This window comes from Gymnodraco acuticeps, unplaced genomic scaffold (genome assembly GCF_902827175.1).
Source record: "Gymnodraco acuticeps unplaced genomic scaffold, fGymAcu1.1, whole genome shotgun sequence".
NCBI classification, from domain to species: Eukaryota; Metazoa; Chordata; class Actinopteri; order Perciformes; family Bathydraconidae; genus Gymnodraco; species Gymnodraco acuticeps.
In genome coordinates this window covers 471,927-492,258 of record NW_022990152.1, presented here as the reverse complement: position 1 = coordinate 492,258, position 20,332 = coordinate 471,927, and the positions used below count along the sequence as shown (strand labels likewise).

Sequence of the window (20,332 nt, the reverse complement as noted above, 5' to 3'; positions counted from 1 at the left end):
GCAGTCGACTAACAGGAAGTGTGTTGTAACAAAAAGAAACCGTGTTAGGTGAAGCAGACGGAGCAGGCAGGTGGGAGAAAAGCAGGAACAGTGTGTGGGCGAGAGTTGGAGAGCCCTCCATGCTCTCTGGTTTTCATCAGATCTCCGTCCCTATCCTCCCTGGTATGATAGATGTAATGCAGGATGAGTGTTAATGCATGCTGGACTCAGAAGGTGAAGAACAGGGCATAGAGAGAGGGACACGGAGAGGATTTACTGTACGCCTTTAAGATATCAATTTGTGTTTGCACGCCAATTTTTCCCTTGCTCTCACTTTCCCTATATTTCCACAATTTGCTCTCCTTATAAATAGTTTGAGGTCACAGGATATAAATAGATCTCCATTTCAAACAAGGTAATCGTAGAGCTGTGTGTGTGTGTGTGTGTGTGGTGTGTGTGTGTGTGTGTGTGTGTGTGTGTGTGTGTGTGTGTGTGTGTGTGTGTGTGTGTGTGTGTGTGTGTGTGTGTGTGTGTGTGTGTGTGTGTGTGTGTGTGTGTGTGTGTGTGTGTGTGTGTGTGTGTGTGTGTGTGTGTGTGTGTGTGTGTGTGTGTGTGTGTGAGACAGACAGACAGACAGACAGACAGACAGACAGACAGACAGACAGACAGACAGACAGACAGACAGACAGACAGACAGACAGACAGACAGACAGACAGACAGACAGACAGACAGACAGACAAGTGGGCCATGCTGCCTCTTGACACTCAATCTCATTCACCAGCCACAGATGTGTGTGTGTGTGTGTGTGTGTCTCGCCTCTCGTTCTGCAGATCTATATGTTCAGACTAAAAGATGGCCGCTGCATACTATGGCAAAAAAGCCCTCTGGACGAGATTCAATCTGGTGTTCAACTGAAGCTGTTCTCATTTCTAAACATCACAACTACAAATGAGAAATCTTGCAAAAAATGTATTTTAAAGCCCCTCTATCACAGGAGTGAATTATCAAGATAACACGGAATATATATGGACCAAAAGAGACCCACTTTACTAGATCCGCTGTGTGTGTGTTTTCCAGTGCGTGTCCAGTCCTGCCTGAAATACTTTATTCTCAAAGCTCTTACTTGAGTGTTTGAGTATACTGTCACGATCTGTCTGTGTTTTGTCTTGTCTTTTTCAGTCTTTGGTTTCATGTTTTATTTTGAAAAGTCTTCACCCCCTGTCTTGCCTGTTGCTGTCTGTTTTCCCTCCTGCCTGATTACCCGATTGTGTTCACCTGGTGTCCCTGTGTTTTCTCCTCCCTCCTCACCTGTGTCTTGTTTGTGTGATTAGTCTTGTGTGTATTTAAGTTCTGTGTTCTGTTTGTTCCTTAAACCTTGATATAAAGGTATTTTTTCTGTTTATTCTGCATTTGGGTCCTGCCTGCGTCACTCACCCTAACATATACCACACCTATAACTAAGAATGGCCTTTTTTATCAGTAAAAACTAATGTAAATACTGATTGCATCTTTAATATTGCAGCGATTAAAACGGCAGCAGGACAATAAGAGGCTAAACAAAGACATGTCAAAAAAGAAGCTGTGTGTGTGTGTGTGTGTGTGTGTGTGTGTGTGTGTGTGTGTGTGTGTGTGTGTGTGTGTGTGTGTGTGTGTGTGTGTGTGTGTGTGTGTGATCTGCATTCCAGTCTGAGTCACATGCAGGTCTGTGTATCCGTGGTAACAAAAGCTCTCATTCATGGAGGAGAAATTACTCATTCATTCTGACTGTAAACGTACGAAACAGTGTGTCACGCCGTAGTCAGTGTGTGTGTAGGAGTGTATTCATAGGGTGTGTGTGTGTTTACGATTATCACACATTCATTCATCGTTTTGCACATGTTGGATGATTTATTTTTGCTTTATGGGGCTGTAAACTGACATGAAATGAAACTCAAAAACTTGTGAGTACTTCATCACACACACTCACACACTCACACACTCCCCCCCCCCCCCCCCCCCCCCCCTCTTTGCAGTGTGTTGGTGAGGAGAACTGGGTCGACAGCAGGACGATTTACATCGGCCACAAGGAGCCTCCTCCAGGAACTGAGGCCTTTATACAGCAAAGATTCCCCGACAACAGAATAGTTTCCTCCAAGGTCAGCATACACACACACTCACGCACACTCACACACACACACACACACACACACACACACCCAAGCACACACACACACACACACAACACACACACACACACACACACACACACACACACACTCACACCCTAGCACACACACCCAAGCACACACACACACGCACACACACACACACACACACACACCCAAGCACACACACACACACACACACACACACACACACACACACACACACACACACACACACACACACACACACACACACACACACACACACACACACACAAGCACACTTGAATACTTTATTTGGTTCCACAAATTATATTACATAAGACAGGGAATCAAATATATCGGGGCTAAGCAGCACAGAACACTTAGGGGAACACATAGCATCTCCTTCTCCACACGGCTAAGCTGCCAATAATAGCTCACACACACACACACACACACACACACACACACACACACACACACACACACACACACACACACACACACACACACACACACACACACACACACACACCCAAGCACACACACAGGGATCAAAACACACTGAAATAGCAGACAGTGCATAAAAAGACAGGAAAGGAAACAACAAGCTTGTGTTATTGTGTGAGTGAGTTATTCCTGTAGCAATAGAACATAGCAGAGTGGGTATTATATTTTGAGGAGGTTAATAAGACTCTATTTATTAAATAAAATATGTTTTGCCATCTTAGCCAGTTGTTTATTAATATTTTTGTTCTGTCTGTCTAGTGTTTACAATGTTTTTTTAAAGGTTGTTGTTATTGTTTGTTTATATATTTATAGTGTTCTGATTTTAAATGTATTTTATGTATATTATTATTTCTTCCAGTACACATTTTGGAACTTCGTCCCAAAGAATATGTTCGAGCAGTTCAGGAGAGTCGCCAACTTCTACTTTCTCATCATATTTCTGGTTCAGGTAAAAGCTTTTACTGTAATTAGCTTGTTTTACTTACTACTGCTTTAGTTTTTACACAAAATAAAGAAAATAAGCACAAAAAAACACAACAAGATAAAGATGGACATTAAGCTCATCAATATGTTTGTACTTCATATTAAAGTACATCTTTGTAAATTACTTTTTTGAGCTATGTGTGACTTCTGCCCTAAATTCCCTCTGTGTCACTTCAGTTGATAATCGACACTCCCACCAGCCCCATCACCAGCGGGCTGCCGCTCTTCTTCGTCATCACCGTCACCTCCATAAAGCAGGTGAGACCCAAACCTTAACGACCATAAATTCACTTCTGATTTAATTCGATATTGACGTTAAACCCCTTTACACTCTGCTATCTCTGCTATCTCTGTTTCAGGGTTACGAGGACTGGTTGAGACACAAAGCAGACAACTCCGTCAACCAGTGTCCCGTGCACGTGGTGCAGCACGGGAAGGTGGTCCGCAAACAAAGTCGCAAACTTAGGGTGAGTGTGAGATAAATACACCCTGCACACTATAACATCAACAAAGCCTTATTGCTAAGCAACTCAGCTTTTAAAGTAGTGTATGTTGTGTATTTCAAGAGTGAAACTGCCACTAAAATAACAGATACAGAGGAAAAGGAACCACGTGAAAGATAGCTTGTAAGGCTAACTGCATTAGTACAAACTGCATTAGTGTAAACTAATTGCAGGCTTGAAGATACTGCATCTACTGTAGGAGTTTCAGATTTCAAAATCAAAATGTGTGTGTGTGTGTCTCTTAGGTTGGAGATGTCGTCTTCATGAAAGAAAATGAGACGTTTCCCTGCGACCTCATCCTTCTTTCCACGTCTCGAGATGACGGCACCTGCTTCGTTACGACAGCCAGTCTGGACGGAGAGAGCAGCCACAAGGTGTGTACAGGATGTGTGTGTTAAAGGGAACGTTAGGATGTTGGGAAATGAGTTTGAATGAGGTAATAATCCAAAGTCAGTGTATATCCTACAAAAGAGTTACTGCAGCGAAGCTACCTCGCCTTCACACAGTCCTTATTTACCACATTCAAGTCAACGCTGTTAGTTTTTTGTTGCAAATGTCTTAATATGTCTCTTTTTATCCACCTATCGATTCTCTCGTCTCTAGACTCACTATGCAGTTCAGGACACCAAAGCTTACATCACAGAGAAGGAGGTGGACTCCATCCAGGCGACGATTGAATGTGAACAACCGCAGCCGGACCTGTACAAGTCAGTACCACACACACACACACACACACACACACACACACACACACACACACACACACACACACACACACACACACACACACACACACACACACACACACACACACACACACACACACACACACACACACTTGTAAATACCCTGTCTCGAAATAAATACATAAATGTTTATATTGTGTCCTTCCTACACAGATTTGTGGGCCGAATCAACATCTACATGGACAACGAGCCGGTTGCCAGGTAACCCAAAGTTTATTTTCTATGAATGAGTATCTTATCTACCTTATTTCTGAAAAGTGATGGACATTTCCCTTTTTTCGCAGTATGAGAAACGAGTTTAATGTGTGATGGAAGTAAAACATGATTGATATTTTGGTTTGTTTAACAGGGGCTTAGTTTTCAAATAAGGATTTTGTTATTAGGTGACACACATGTACCGTAAAAGAGGCAACTTTTCCAAATGACGGGTGAGAACACCTCCTGAAATAAGTTGCTTTCTGTTCACAGGCCGTTAGGAGCAGAGAACCTGCTGCTGCGAGGAGCCACGCTGAAGAACACTGAGCATATTTATGGTAATATCATCTGAAATACACTTTTTTATCAAATGAACTGGATTTTTCTCTCCGTTTTCTTCAGTTGATATTTACGGAGTCTGAATTTGTGGTCTCATGTGGTTGTGTGTATTGTATAAGGTTGCCTGTATCTCTCTAAAAGATAGTAGAACAGCCTTAAGTTATTTTAATAGATTTTTCGGTCAAGAAACGTTGATGATCACTATTCCCCCCGGCCTCCTTTTCAGCGGTTGCCATCTACACTGGGATGGAAACCAAGATGGCTCTAAACTACCAGTCCAAGACTCAGAAACGCTCTGCAGTTGAAAAGTAAGCTACCTCTCTCTCTTTTCACTTTCAGATACATATTATTGTGTCCACATATCCAGATATAAATCGTTTTTCGCTGTCCCCCCTTCAGGTCGATGAATGCCTACCTGGTGGTGTACCTGTGCATCCTCATCAGCAAGGCGCTCATCAACACGCTGCTGAAATACGTCTGGCAGGCCGACTCCAACAGAGACGAGCCGTGGTACAACAACCGGACCGACACTGAGAGGCAGAGGCACATCGTGAGTCTAAACACCCTCCCTCAACCTGGAGTAAAAATGTCTTCATCCGCTCTTACCTTCTCATTTTCCTCCTCCTCTTCCTCAGGTGATCAGGGCGTTCACAGACTTCCTGGCGTTCATGGTTCTGTTCAACTACATCATTCCCGTCTCCATGTACGTCACGGTGGAGATGCAGAAGTTCCTCGGCTCCTATTTCATCATGTGGGACGACGACATGTTCGACGAGGAGCTCGGGGAGAGAGCTGTCGTCAACACGTCGGACCTGAACGAGGAGCTGGGACAGGTGGCAAATAAGCTTTGTTAAATCAAACGTTTATATTGTGTACAGAGAAGTCACACATATATTCTGCTTCGTCCCAGGTGGAGTATGTGTTTACGGACAAGACAGGGACTCTAACAGAAAACAACATGGAGTTCATCGAGTGCTGTGTGGACGGACACATTTACGTTGCTGATGCCATCTGTAACGGACAGGTAACACATGGACATTTGTTTATCTTTTCCTGACCTGGGAAAACACGAGACATATACTAGATATTTAAATGTGTTTAATTTGTGTTGTTAGGTGATGCCTGGTGCTACTAGCATGGACATGATAGATTCATCACCAGGTCCCGGAGCCAGGGTGAGTGTATTTGCGTGTATATATATATATGTGTGTGTTTTTGTGTGCACTATATTAACACTGTGTTAATCAACAGGAGCATGAGGAGCTGTTTTTCCGGGCGCTGTGTCTGTGCCACACGGTGCAGGTGAAGGAGGAGGAGACGGTGGACGGGATCAAACACGGCATCCATCAGGGCAAGTCCACCTCCTTCTACATCTCCTCTTCTCCGGACGAGGTGGCGCTGGTGGAGGGCATGAAGAGGTGGAATACACACACACACACACACAAAATGATTCAAACACAAACAACGCCAGTCTTAATCAGAATATTTGAGCCATTTTTACACACATTAGCATTAAGATGCATTCAATTTGTCCATGTTTTTTCCACTCAATTAGTTTTTTTCCACTCAATTTGTCCTTTTATTTCCCATCCATAATGTTGTTTTGCTCTGTGCTGCAGGCTTGGTTTCACCTACCTGAGACTCAGAGACGGTCACATGGAGATCTTGAACAGGGAGGATGAGATTGAGAGGTGAGTGTGTCCCTTCAAAACAATGTAGTTGAGTATGGTAACTATACATATATTCTATCAACATTTTAGGTAAATATAACTATAGGATTTGTAATGATTTTTTTTTCAGGTTTGAGCTGCTGGAGGTTTTGACGTTCGACTCAGTCAGACGGAGGATGAGCGTCATTGTCAGATCCAGTACTGGTAATACACCTCAGACTTAAAATGCATCCATACATTAACATTTATATGTCTGTTTTCTTTTCTTACACTCTTCCCCCTCTTCTTTGTATCTGTGTGTGTGAGCAGGTGAGCTCTATTTGTTCTGTAAAGGTGCCGACTCATCCATCTTCCCCAGGGTTATCTCAGGCAAGGTGGAGGAGGTCAGAGCGCGAGTGGAGCACAACGCAGTGGTGAGAAACACACACATACACTACAGTATACTTTAGATTCAGCAGTAACAGAAAGTATTTTTCTCTCGCGACGTTGTTCCCATGATTCACCCTGTGAGAGTTTTTAAGGATGTGTCACTTCAGTCATTTTCTCGCACTTGTATAACACGACCACAGTGGTTTCCATTGATACCACAGGAAGTCTATCAGTGGATCATGGCCAACTTCCATCCAGTAACAACAGAAATTCTGTATTTATGCATTCAAAACCCACTGTGGCTTTTATAGACCGAACATGCCAGCTGTTAGACTTTGCATTTGATTACCATGTATTTTATAATCTCATTACTTCACCCTAAAACACGAGACAATGAACAAAAAGCCATAAAGCCACAAGATCTGTGTATGTCAGTTAGCCCTCTCTGGTTGTGGTTGCATCATAGATTAATGGTAGCTTTTAATATATGGTGGGCGTTTTTTTGGTGAGGATCAAGTAGTAAGAGCAGTATCTGCCCACACACTCACATCCAGAGCAACTGAAGCACATATCTCTATGGGATATGCAAGAATAAGCTCATTAGAACAACTGTATGTCTCTTTTTGTAACCCTGTCTAAATGTCACCTCTCCTGCAGGAGGGTCTGAGGACACTTTGTGTTGCGTATCGGCCTCTGAGTCCAGAGCAGTATACGGAGGTTTGCCACATGCTGAACGGGGCCAAGTTGTCTCTTCACGACCGAGACAAACGCCTGGCCGAGGCTTACGACGCAATCGAGAAAGACCTGATCCTGCTGGGAGCCACTGCTGTGGAGGACAGGTGCAGGATCTCTTTTAGAATGCACTGTTCATTACAGTATATATACATGTTCTCTGTTATTAACATCTTGTTATACTTGCACTTATTGGATCTAAATGTCTGAAGCACTTACTCTTTATTCTGTGAGTGTGACAAGTGCTGCTCCACTTCTGAGTGAGACTATCTGAGTTCACCCCTCCGATAGCACACTCGGTACTAAAGCAATTACAGTGAAGGCTTAAGAGGGATTGTTAACCCAGAGGGCATCGCAAGTCAACTCATCCTGCGTCCTAACACTGTCTCTTTTTCTGCCTTCACGAAAGGCTCCAGGAAAAGGCGGCGGACACCATTGAGTCTCTGCACAAGGCGGGCATGAAGGTGTGGGTGCTGACGGGCGATAAGATGGAGACGGCAGCTGCAACCTGCTACGCCAGCAAACTGTTTCACCGCAACACCCAGATCCTGGAGCTGACCACCAAACGCACAGAGGAGCAGAATCTGCACGACGTGCTGTTCGACCTGAGCAGGACCGTCCTGAGGCAGCACGGGGGCATGGCCCGGGACTCCTTCTCTGGGTGGGTATCTGTGTAGTTGTTAGTATGTGTGTGTCCGCTTTGTAGCAAGCACAGAGATCTTCTTTTCCATTTCAACACAGACTTAGAGAATGGATTTATCTGTATCTCATTTGCCTCTCAGGGCTTCCGTTTTATCAAAAATGTGTGTGTTACTGTGTCCCCACTATGCACGTATTTGACCGGTGTTGTGTTTGTCCAGTTTATCAGGCGACTGCACTGACTTTGGTCTGATCATCGATGGAGCCACCCTCTCTGCGGTGATGAGGCCGGCCCAGGAGGACTCCAACTCAGGGAACTACAAAGAGATCTTCCTAGAAATCTGCCGCAACTGCAGCGCCGTGCTCTGCTGTCGGATGGCACCTCTGCAGAAAGCACAGGTACAAAACTCTGAGGACTGGATATGGATCTATATTGAAATATAAGTCCACATCTGTGAAGCTGTAAGGAGTTAAAGGTATCATATCATTGTTTCTTGTTTTTCTAGATTGTGAAGCTGATCAAAGCCTCTGAAGAGCATCCAATCACGCTGGCCATTGGAGACGGAGCTAACGATGTCAGCATGATCCTCGAGGCCCATGTTGGCATCGGTTAGTCACAGTTTTTCCATCCTGCACTATTTAAACCAACAAAATCACCTCATATTAACACATTATATCTGCCTCTTCAGGGATCATGGGTAAGGAGGGTCGCCAGGCGGTGAGGAACAGCGACTACGCCATCCCAAAGTTCAAACACCTCAAGAAGATTCTGCTCGTCCACGGACATTATTACTACATCCGCATATCAGAGCTGGTGCAATACTTCTTCTACAAGGTAGTCTGACAGGAAGAATATGAGACCAACACAAATGACATATTTTATCACAACTAACCTTTACTTTCTGCCTTCTTCCCAGAATGTCTGTTTCATTTTCCCTCAGTTCCTCTATCAGTTCTTCTGTGGCTTCTCACAACAGGTAGGCACACAAAAATCAAACAAACGTAATAAATAAAATACAAGTATATCTCCAAAGCTAACATGTTCTCTGCCTGTCTCCCCAGCCGCTGTTTGACACGGCCTACTTGACCCTGTACAACATCAGCTTCACCTCGCTGCCCATCCTGCTCTACAGCCTCATCGAGCAGCACATCAACGTGGACATCCTGAAGAAGGACCCCTCGCTATACAGGTACAACTCCCCCATCCCTTCATATCCTGAGAACTGCAAGGACACAAGTCAGACAGATTTGTTTTAGAAGTCATTTCAAGCTTGGTGGTTGGATGAATAAATCAAATGTACATTGAAGGGTCTTTAAATATGGTCTTCAGTGATTGTAATGTCATTTTAAATGTCTGTTTTGATACAGCCTTGTTGATGTTGCAAATGGAGCTGCTTAACTTATCCTAATTGGGAAATGCAAGAGTTTTCTACACAAACTATACCATATAAAACATTTTAAATATCCAAATGTATCCTGTCAATTAATTTCCTTAACGTTTGAATAGCTTTTACTATTTCATATTTGTGTATCTCCTCTTAGCGTCGTCCCTCAAAGAATAAATAAAGGTTGATTGAATAAATAAAAAACACGGTACTGATTTTGGCCTCATGATCAAAAGAAACACATGACTACATTTCAGATATTCTCAGTTATAAAACCCTGCAATGCATTGTTTATTTACAAAATAATAGCTGAAGATTAAGTAATTTCCGAAGCAAAACGGTACACTAACTCAATTTGCAGGCATAAACATTTTCTATTGATTTAACATCCATGCAAAGGAGACGTTCACATCAGGCCACGTTAACTCGCTTTGATTGGCTTCAGTTCAGTCAGAGCTCAAAGAGAGAACTCAAGGTTTCACATGACTAGGAAAACTCGTCCTTTTCTCCTCTTATGAAATCACACAGGTTGTTTATTACCGAATGTTTATATGGCGCCTATATCCATGATGTATTCAAAATGATTATCAAATTAGAAAGATCTCATTACAGCCATTTCTGGTAGCTAATGTAGAATAGATCAATAAATGCAGTCGCTCATATAAGACGTCAACATGAGTCATTTAATCTGTTTAATATCATCTTCACAGAGACATTGCTAAGAACTCTCTGCTGCGGTGGCCCATCTTCATTTACTGGACTCTCCTGGGTGTGTACGACGCCATCGTGATGTTCTTCGGTGCTTACTTCCTGTTTGACAACACCACCTTCACCAGCAACGGACAGGTAACATCCACGTGTCATTTAGGGTGCGTTTTTCAAAGTAAAAGCATCAATGACGACATTTAATCCTTTCAGTTTCGTATTTTCCACCTCATTTTTGTTGGTAGTTTGCAAGGCTTGTGAGGGAAAGCAAGTAATATATAAATAGATATCTTTGCAACAATATTTGTTTTAATCTTGTTGGATGTTTCATTTATCAAATATTATGCTGCATACTTCAATATAAGATATGTAGTTTTCCTATTCGTCACTTTGCAGGCTCATACATTTGTCTTTTTGGGTCGTTTTACGTTTATTAATACCCATAAACCAAGGATATTTTACTTTTAAATCTCAGCTTAATCTCACCTTTCTTTTATCACCCATGTCCAATTTGTTTTAACTGTAGACTTCATTGAAATAAGGAATTGCTTTAATGGTAGATCTCTTAAAAATAAAGCGCCTGAGAGATAATTTCTTGGTTCTTTATTTTGTATTGTACCTGTAAAGCCCCTGTCACACTGTCCCGAAATTGACACCCGATGGACACACGAATATGGAATTGTGAATTTCGCACGAAGATGGCCCCGAACCACACACGAAGGCAACATTTACATTACATTTAAGACATACAACTGCAACGAAAGTAACACAAACAATTATGTTACAGTACTATGATACTGTACTGATATCTTCAGACTTTGTTCTTTACTTTATCCGTCTTTATATGTAGAAGATATTACGTTTTCTCCGTAATGTTGTTTCCATAACAACAACAACTTCCTGTCAACTGTCCTTCAAAATAATATATTATATCCTTTTCAGTTTCACAGAACACAAATTGGGTTATTTACATAATATATTTACATGATTTTGTTGTGCAATAAAACAACCCGATGGACACACGATAAAGGAAATGTTCAAATTCGGCTGTGATCGTAGCAACATCGGGCCATTCGTGAGGGCATCTTAAGCCATCGTATGACCGGCGGTGGAGTTTCTCAGGCTCCGGCAGTAACTTCGTGAGCGGTGGCAAAATCTTTGGCATGCCAAAAAATTGCCGAAGGACCTTGCGAAGGTTCATTTTCGTGTTGAATTCGTGTGTCAATGTTGCCCTTCGTAAGGCCATCGTGAGGGCATCTTGTTATCATCGGTGCCATCGGGCATTCGCCCCGATCAGAGTGAGGGTGAATGCACCGATGATAACACGAAGATGACACGATTTGACAAGATGCCCTCACGAGTGCCTTACGAAGTTGCCGCTCACGAAGTTGCTGCCGGAGCCTGAGAAACTCCACCGGCGGTCATACGATGGCTTAAGATGCCCTCACGAATGGCCCGATGTTGCTACGATCACAGCCGAATTTGAACATTTCCTTTATCGTGTGTCCATCGGGTGTCAATTTCGGGACAGTGTGACAGGGGCTTAACACATGGTCTTACTTGTAGGTAAGTCAAGATAAGACGAGGACGTTCACGATCTCCCGTTCACACCAAAGATACGACAGCATGGCGGGTCTCCACCATCTTCCTGTGTTTCTCTATTTGTTTCCTTCTTATTTCAAGCAGCTCCCAGAATCCTTTGGGTCTGCCTTGAATTGCTTGACTACACTTTAATTTATGAATTATTTTATTCTTCTCCAGCCACAAAACTGTTGTTTATTTTTATTATGATTTGTCTTCTTCTGGCCTTCTTACTCTTCTTCTTTTTCTCTCCTCTTACCTTTGTGTTGCTTTTTCTTTTTGCTTCTCTTCTTCCTCCTCCTCCTCCCAGCTAATGACAACCAACACACAGATGGTAAGCCTGTCCCTGTCTCTCTGTCATCCCCCCCGACTTTCAGTTTTTCAGTCCCGTCACACAGCCTGATACCAAAACACCCATCGTCCATTCATCTCATGTTTAGTGCTTGCTGTAGTCACATCTCCTCTAGGCTTCTGTGTAGTGTGTGTAGGTGTTAATGTAGTGATTCAGCAGCGTAACTTTTACATTCAGTGTGCATTGTGTGTGTGACGACGAGTTAAAATCAGGGGATACGTGAATATTAACTGCCCTCTTTCTTCCATTAACATTTAGTGATCCTCCTAATGTAATTCCCCCTCAGCTGATGGAGCTCCTTTCAGAGCAGGAGAGCATTGTCACATTCGCGGTTTCTCTCCGAGCCATCAGGACTATTTGTATACTTCCATAAGTAAAGAGGCTGCCTTGCTTCATTTTGTCTTTGTCCATTTATAAATCAGGTTGACATCTCTTCTTCTGGTTATATTTCTCATCTTTCCCCTCCATCAGTCATCAGACGATCTATCCTCCACCTGTCAGCACCATCTGTATAATTGAGTGATTCATTATTGGATTGTTGCACTTGAGTTTATCCTTGTGTACCATGCAGTATTAACACCAGGCCTGTAGAGCGACCTCAAATAACACGAGTGCATTCCAACATCAGTTTATTTCACAAAAAACAAAGTATTTTTCATTTGAAATGTGTCACTAACGGCATGTGTTGTCACCTTTTCTGCAGATGTTTGGAAACTGGACGTTTGGGACGCTGGTCTTCACTGTGCTGGTCTTCACTGTTACATTCAAGGTACACACACACACACACACACACACACACACACACACACACACACACACACACACACACACAACCATGTATACATCACTTCAGGGGACATTACATTGACTTACATGCATTTCCTGGAGACTTATCCTAACCTTAACCATAACCAACACATGCCTAACCCTAACCCTTACCCTTAACCTAACCCTAATCCTAAACCTAACCAAGTCTTCACCCTAAAATTAATGATTCCCCTTATGGGGACCTCCAATTTGTCTCCATAAGGGAGGCCAGTCCCCACACGTGACTGTGTAAACAGATTTAGGTCCCCACAAGTATAGTAATGCTAGGCCACACACACACACTCACTCACTCACTCACTCACTCACTCATTCACTCACTCACTCACTCACTCACTCACTCACTCACTCACTCACTCACTCACTCACTCACTCACTCACACAAGCAGCCAGGCCGGATTAGCCTCCTGGTTTTTCATACCAAGGACCACTTAACCAATACAAAAACACTCACGGACCACCTAACTCCACAAATATCAAAAAACACATCGTTTTTCTAGAACAGATTACAAATCGCCTCAAAATGGTACAAACAAGTGGCAGCATGTGTGACGAAGGTGTTGCGCTGGGCTATATCATGCAATCGAAACTTAAGCTCGCTCCATTGCGGAGATATTCCCGCGAGAGTGCGGAAAACTTAAATGTATTTATTTCAAATGTGAAATGTTACCAATATACTCACGGACCACTAGGGGGCGCACACACTTTGAGAAGCACTGCTTTAGAGTGAGCTTCGGTCTGACAGCTCGATGTCTCCCTCTCCTCTCCTGCAGTTGGCTCTGGATACTCATTACTGGACGTGGATCAACCATTTTGTCATCTGGGGCTCGCTGGTCTTCTTTGTGGTCTTCTCTCTGCTGTGGGGAGGAATCATCGGGATAGGGCTTTGAACTTATATATTTGTATTAATATCATTTAAACTTTTAAGAAATGTTATGTATGTTTACAGAAGACGATGATAGAGGAAGAGAGATTTAGAATAGGAGATGTCATCGCTATATTTGTACATATTCCCCTAAATAAATACATCTACATAAAATTCATGAAAGATCTTTCTAAAGGGAATAAGGCAACACATGAGATGTTTTGGAGTGCATGTCCTATGTTGCTAAATGCATGATTTGTTTGTAAAAGCCTGAAACCTCAAAAGATAATTAAATAACTATTTGTTTTATTTGTGGTGCCTCCTTTCCTCTCCTCTCTTGTATTCTCTCATCTCTTCTCCTTTCTTGTTTCCCTCTCCTCTAATCTCTTCTTCTCTTCCTCATTGTTTCCAGTAATTTTCCACTCATCTCCCTCTCCTTCCCTCTCTTGTTTCCTCTCCTCTAATCTCTTCTCCTTTCCTCTTGTTTCCATTATTTTCATCTCCTCTCCTTCCCTCTCTTGTTTCCTCTCCTCTAATCTCTTCTCCTTTCCTCTTGTTTCCATTATTTTCATCTCCTCTCCTTCCCTCTCTTGTTTCCTCTCCTCTCCTCTCTTGTTTTATCTCCTCTCCTCCCCTCTCTTGTTTCCTCTCCTCTCTTGTTTCCTCTCCTCTCCTGCAGGCCCTTCCTGAACTACCAGAGGATGTACTATGTGTTCATGCAGATGTTGTCCAGCGGTCCGGCCTGGCTCAGTATAATCCTCCTGATAACGGCCAGCCTGCTGCCAGATGTGTTGAAGAAGGTGATCTGCCGGGCGCTGTGGCCGACCACCACCGAATGCATACAGGTGGGTGCATACACACTGATGAGTGTGCATTTACTGCTGTGTACAAAGAAGGACCCCCCCCCTTCTTTGAGTCTAAAACCAGCTTTATAGATGAATGTATAACAGGCCTCCTCTGAGAAGTGTGTGTAATGTCTAACTGATGACTCGGCAGATGTATGCTGGCTTCGGCTACGTCCCTACTCTGTTTGATGTAAGTGTGTGTGTGTGTGTGTGTGTGTGTGTGTGTGTGTGTGTGTGTGTGTGTGTGTGTGTGTGTGTGTGTGTGTGTGTGTGTGTGTGTGTGTGTGTGTGTGTGTGTGTGTGTGTGTCTGTGTGTCTGTGTGTGTGTGTGTTTGCAGGTGCTCCTTTATTTCTAAACCTGAACAGTTTCAAAGGAGACTCAAAACACTTTCTTTTGCAGGATGTGTACAAATAATGTGTTGCCTGTTTGAGGTTCAAACAACCTTCTCTACATTACGTCCTTCTCCCTTAACACACGTTATAACTGTTCATTCTCTGTAGATAATTGATCATGTGACTGATTTCCAGAGCTTTAACTCTTCTTCCCCTCTCCCTCTTACCTCCTTGTTCCTCCTCCTCTTCACCCCGTAGCAGACTAAGCGTCGCTGCCTTGCCTCTGAGCCCTCCACCATCTTTATGCTGTCTCAGACTTCCAGCAGAATCAGTTTCTAACCCTAGGTGACCCTCAGCCTTTCCTCCTGTCGCTAACTTGTGTCAAATCCTCTTTTTCTTTCATCCTGTTCCTTTTCTCCCTGCCACTGTTTCTGCATGAAGTCACTTGTCTGATTGCATGCCTGGATAAACTGTAGTAGTCTATTTGCAAGCACATAGAGCCATATTGTGAGTGCACCAACGTTTTATGTGAGAAATGTGTACTGGGGACCCCTACTATACATTCCGAACATGAAACTTTAGGATACTCAACATGTCCAGGGTTCACAAGGCTGGCAACTAGACTACTATGCCATTTTTTTCGTAAAACTGTGTGTGTTTTAATATGTACATGGCAGGTCCTTAATGTCTTTGAATGGTTGTGTGCGTGTCCACAGCGTTTGAGGGGTATTAAAGAGTCAGAGAGGACCCTGACCTACCACAGCTCAGACTCCTTACTAGATGGAATAGCGCTCACAGAAGCCTAGAGCGCTGCAGCACGGTAACGCAGAGTGTGTAATGGTAGGAGTTGGTAATGGTGGGTGAAGCTAACATCCTGCAGTGATGGGGTTCACTTTGCTGTGGTGTCAGATGTGTGTTTTACCTGACTAACACAGGGGTGTATTGTGAGTGTGTGTGTGTGAGGTTCTCAGGTATTGTATAAAACCTTTGCATCCTGTTGGGTCTTCACATGGAGCTCTGGCGCTCTCTAGTGACACTTTTTATCCTTGCCCATTCATGCATGTTTATTATAAGTTATGTTTCTATTTGCATGTTTTTTTGATGGTGTTTTTATATATACATTTACATATTCTTGTACTTCATTTGCCGGGGTTGCATGGCGTGTGTAAGCAGCATGCACAGGATGTTATTGTCACAGCTGGCCGATTAGATTAAAGCCAATGCAATACTTTATTTATTGAATTATGTAAATAATTGAATTGTATTCTGACTCAGTTTCCAGGATCAGGTTACTGAGAGATGAAAGGGTGTTGTGTGTTTTGGTTGTTGCTGTAGATAAAAGCCCTGCAGCCATTATCTCCTTCTTAGATTAAGTTTATTATCCTTCTTCCAAAATATCTGCTAGAGTTAAAATAAATGTGGTTTTGGCTTTTTGAGATTATGAGACACCCATAAGAATAATAGCAACAACAGAATGCTACTGTTCTTCATCAGTATGTAAGAGCATGACAAAGTTGGATACTATATCACCTAAGATATACAGGTAATAATTCATGTAAACTCAGGTATTTGAATGAATGACAAACTAGAAGTGCTCAAATGCATCTTCAGTTAAACATTTGGCCAGCTGGGATAACAATGTCTCCTCCTTTTAGCACATGTATTCGTCTCTGTTTTTAACTTCTCTCTGCTTCCTCTTCCTCCCTCTTTACTCTCCCACAGAGCGCTGACAAACTCTACGAGGGCCACCTGTCAGAGTTCACCCCCCTGGCGTCTCTCCACGCTCCGTCCAAGGCAGGCGGCCACCGGCGAGGCTCGGGCAACCAGAGGAACCCTCGAAGGTCTGAACCCTTTAGAAAGAAAACCATGTTCACACGCTGGCAGAAACATCCAGACTACAGCACCTTCACCCCTCTACTCCGATTCGCCGATGGCCACTCGAAGCACGCCTACAGCGGGGGGGCGGGGCCAGAGACCTCAGTCTAATTTATTTGCGTCTCACTATTCTTATTCTCTCATATCAGATACAATTGCATCTATTTGTGGAACTGAACAAAGGAGTAGTTTAATAAATCGGTCCACTGGAGTTACCCAAAAGTAACTAACTAACTTATTTATGTGACTGGAGTCAAATGCCTGGCTGTGATGCTAACCGCAGGTATCTGTAGTCCATCTGTAAGGGATTACAATGAAAGTGACCTTCACAAATGCTCAGCCAAGTATGCAGCAAAGCATTATGGGACGGCCCCTAAAGGACTCGCTTGCCGCCACATTTTGCAAAGGGCTCAGCGTATCGATGTCACAACACACACATTTCTTACGTCACTGGAAATATGTGCACTGGCCCTTTAAGTCTGCCTGCCTTTGCTAGCTGGCAGCTGAAGTGTACTTCGTTTAAAGGATTGATATGACTTTTTAAAAATAATTGTGATTGTGCTGCTGCTGAAGCTGGCTTGAGCTTTCTCTGACCAAACCTTTTCTTTTTCTTCACTCCCACCATCTCTGCCTCTTTTCAGGACTAACTGGTGTTGCCTGTGTGCAAACATGTTATCCCGAAACACTCCCTAGGACTCTCTACAACCTTGTAAGAAAGAGTATAGTGGGGCGGTAAAGCCCAGGTGTTGGATATATGGATCTGAGTGTGTTTTATTTTTCTAATTCATCCTTATTTTTGGAAATAAGACCTACTTTAGCTGCACATCCAACACTTGAGCTTTCACCTGTAGGTAGACTAGATTCATTTGTGGATCAGGTGTGTGTGCTAGAAAGATAGCTAGCAGTGTTTTAGTGTGTGTTGCATTAATCTCTGCAGAATCCCCTATTGTCTTATTGTCTTTAAAGCACTTTACCTGTAGACCTTCTTCATGTACGTAATATGCTATATACAGAGACTGATCTAAGTTGTTCTAATGGCTTAGAAAATAGTAGAAATGGCTATACTGTATGTTAGCTTCCCCCGCTGCTTTAAATGCCTTAATGTCACTTTGTAAATACCACATGACCTTTTACCAAAGACGATATCCTTTAGAAGCACATTTGGGGTCCATGTCAGTGGTCAAGATTTGAGAGCTATTTAACTTGTGTTAAAGCACCTTTTAAAAAGGATCAAATGTGCGTGTCCTTGTTGAGATAAAAACAACACGAACAAAAGGATTTTATCAAGTGCCCTAAAATACTTGATGCCTTAAATTGAAATGCAGTTTTTCTGAGATTCGCTGATTTGCCAGGCAGCCATTTGTTGATAGGAGACGGTAAGCTAAGCTTAGCATGAAGCCTGGAAACAACTCTGTTTAAAGTGAGACATCAGACCCATTCATTAAGTATTCTCAGTTTACAGCATGAAATAGCTCAGTGTTGATGCTCCTAAAGGCCTTATGATGGTGTTAAAGTCTAATATCCATCTTAAAAAAGGCCTTTTCAGATCTGTCTCACACTTTCCTGCCTGTCTTTGTAGCTGTCTCTCTTCCAGTCTTTCTCATTCTCCCTGAGGTGAAGTGACGCTGAAGTGGAAGTTTTCCTACCTCTGTGAGCGCCGCCTCCATCCGTCTGATCATCATCCTCCTCTCCACCATCCGTCCATGCATCTATCAATGTGAGACAGTGTAGAAATCATGCTTTCTTTATTGGAATAATACGAACCAAAGCCTTGTCGCTGCTCCAGATACCTTTAGCTGCTTTACTGTAGGTGCCTTGTGGTAGTTTCTCTGTCTCTGCTGAACTGTCTTAGCTGGCATTAAGGTTAATTTAGGATTCATAAGCGATCGGGCGTACAAAATCACCGCTGATGACAGGCGTGTGGATGCATGACTGCGAGAATGGATAAGTGAGGGAAAAAGCTGAATGTAAACACAGATTTACAGAGGTTACTGTCCAATACGACTTATTCAGAACAAACGCAGCACTGAAGTAACACAAGAGATACATGGTGAATGTTCAGTACTTCTTGCACCAAAATATCTGTTTTTTATGGTTTTTATTCCAAATGTTTTATACATATCCAGGAGGGCACCTGTCTCTGAGAGGTTCTTTTTGTTGTTTTCTATTATGTGTAATGTTTAAAATTCCCCTGTACCTCGTTAAAAGTGGTGGTCACACACTGGAAAGATATTAATGTTACAAACTGACATTTGGTCGACATGTTTCCTTTCAATTTAGCCTCTCTGAGTACTACAAACATCGATATTTATGTAAAACAGTCATTCAAATGGTTTAGTTCACTGTCAGATTATTTGATAAATGTGACCTAATTTGCATATCTAATTTGTCCCTTTTAACCAAATACAAAAACACACGTAATCTTCCCAAGAGATAGTCAGGTACTTCCTGTATCTCCAATAGTTGTTAAAAACTGTTGAATCCAAATGAATAAATGAATGAATGACAACTATACCCACATTTACTTAAATGCAATTTGTATATATGTTAGAGATTATGTTTTTTTACATCCTGAGTACAGTATTTGATGTGTGTCCTATTTATTTAGAGGAGTATTGGAACAACCAAACAACACTGGAGATGTATGTAGCTCAGATACACCCGCACTGAATCTATCTGATGATTGACACTTTGCTGTAGAAAAAAAGCCATGATTATGGATTTCATGTACAGATCGCTCTTGTCCTAACTCTTTCAACTAGACCTGAACTGACAGCCTTCGAACAGAATGTTATTTCCTCTTTTACGATGTATTATATTTCTCATAACCATCAATATCTATAAAGCACTGTATGCTCAGATACAGTATATATAATATACATGTAGTTGTGTTCATTGATGTACAGTTTTGGGGTCTTTTTATATACAGTTTTTAACAGAGTCATATCAAGATTTACTTGTGGATTTTTTGCCAACCTTTCTGTAGCTTTCAATGGCAATCAACTGTACATTTGCTTGGAAATAAAAGCCAGAAGTGGAAGAATAAAAACCTGAAATAATGTGATTTCTTTCCTTCTGCACTTCATGCATCAGCCACAGGGATGCAGTAGAGTATTTCAAATGTGTTGCACCTTTCTGAGGCCTTTTTAAATAAATACAAAAAGCAGTTTTGGGATTGAATGTGTTCTCTAAAGTGGCTCCAGGGCTGCTGTCTGCACCATCTGAGGACGTCAACAAGATTATGATGGAGGTTTCTGGATCGATTGGATTTTCT

At 42.5% G+C, this 20,332-nt stretch overlaps 1 protein-coding gene across 10 annotated transcripts in view; it reads left to right on the top strand.

Moving 5' to 3' along the window:
- Nucleotides 1-20,114, top strand: part of atp11a (ATPase phospholipid transporting 11A) — a 41,628-nt gene extending 21,514 nt beyond the window's left edge. The window contains exons 2-33 of one of the 10 annotated variants that reach the window (XR_004569100.1): nucleotides 1,993-2,115; nucleotides 2,975-3,064; nucleotides 3,277-3,357; nucleotides 3,459-3,566; nucleotides 3,848-3,976; nucleotides 4,206-4,309; nucleotides 4,502-4,549; nucleotides 4,817-4,881; nucleotides 5,109-5,190; nucleotides 5,282-5,432; nucleotides 5,518-5,715; nucleotides 5,793-5,906; nucleotides 5,998-6,057; nucleotides 6,134-6,300; nucleotides 6,502-6,573; nucleotides 6,683-6,756; nucleotides 6,862-6,965; nucleotides 7,579-7,760; nucleotides 8,063-8,314; nucleotides 8,514-8,691; nucleotides 8,799-8,901; nucleotides 8,982-9,127; nucleotides 9,210-9,269; nucleotides 9,355-9,482; nucleotides 10,388-10,523; nucleotides 12,274-12,297; nucleotides 13,019-13,084; nucleotides 13,914-14,014; nucleotides 14,682-14,850; nucleotides 15,445-15,528; nucleotides 15,900-16,003; nucleotides 16,906-16,946. Coding sequence is in view for 9 of the 10 variants with exons in the window: in XM_034217360.1 (XP_034073251.1) it covers nucleotides 1,993-2,115; nucleotides 2,975-3,064; nucleotides 3,277-3,357; nucleotides 3,459-3,566; nucleotides 3,848-3,976; nucleotides 4,206-4,309; nucleotides 4,502-4,549; nucleotides 4,817-4,881; nucleotides 5,109-5,190; nucleotides 5,282-5,432; nucleotides 5,518-5,715; nucleotides 5,793-5,906; nucleotides 5,998-6,057; nucleotides 6,134-6,300; nucleotides 6,502-6,573; nucleotides 6,683-6,756; nucleotides 6,862-6,965; nucleotides 7,579-7,760; nucleotides 8,063-8,314; nucleotides 8,514-8,691; nucleotides 8,799-8,901; nucleotides 8,982-9,127; nucleotides 9,210-9,269; nucleotides 9,355-9,482; nucleotides 10,388-10,523; nucleotides 12,274-12,297; nucleotides 13,019-13,084; nucleotides 13,914-14,014; nucleotides 14,682-14,850; nucleotides 16,906-17,169 (3,579 nt within the window). In the remaining variant the exon portion in view is untranslated. Of the gene's footprint in view, nucleotides 1-1,992; nucleotides 2,116-2,974; nucleotides 3,065-3,276; nucleotides 3,358-3,458; nucleotides 3,567-3,847; nucleotides 3,977-4,205; nucleotides 4,310-4,501; nucleotides 4,550-4,816; nucleotides 4,882-5,108; nucleotides 5,191-5,281; nucleotides 5,433-5,517; nucleotides 5,716-5,792; nucleotides 5,907-5,997; nucleotides 6,058-6,133; nucleotides 6,301-6,501; nucleotides 6,574-6,682; nucleotides 6,757-6,861; nucleotides 6,966-7,578; nucleotides 7,761-8,062; nucleotides 8,315-8,513; nucleotides 8,692-8,798; nucleotides 8,902-8,981; nucleotides 9,128-9,209; nucleotides 9,270-9,354; nucleotides 9,483-10,387; nucleotides 10,524-12,273; nucleotides 12,298-13,018; nucleotides 13,085-13,913; nucleotides 14,015-14,681; nucleotides 14,851-15,441; nucleotides 15,529-15,899; nucleotides 16,024-16,905 lie in introns of those variants that run through there. The other 9 variants (XM_034217362.1, XM_034217364.1, XM_034217367.1 and 6 more) reach the window with 9 other exon arrangements.
- Nucleotides 20,115-20,332: the final 218 nt, after the last annotated feature.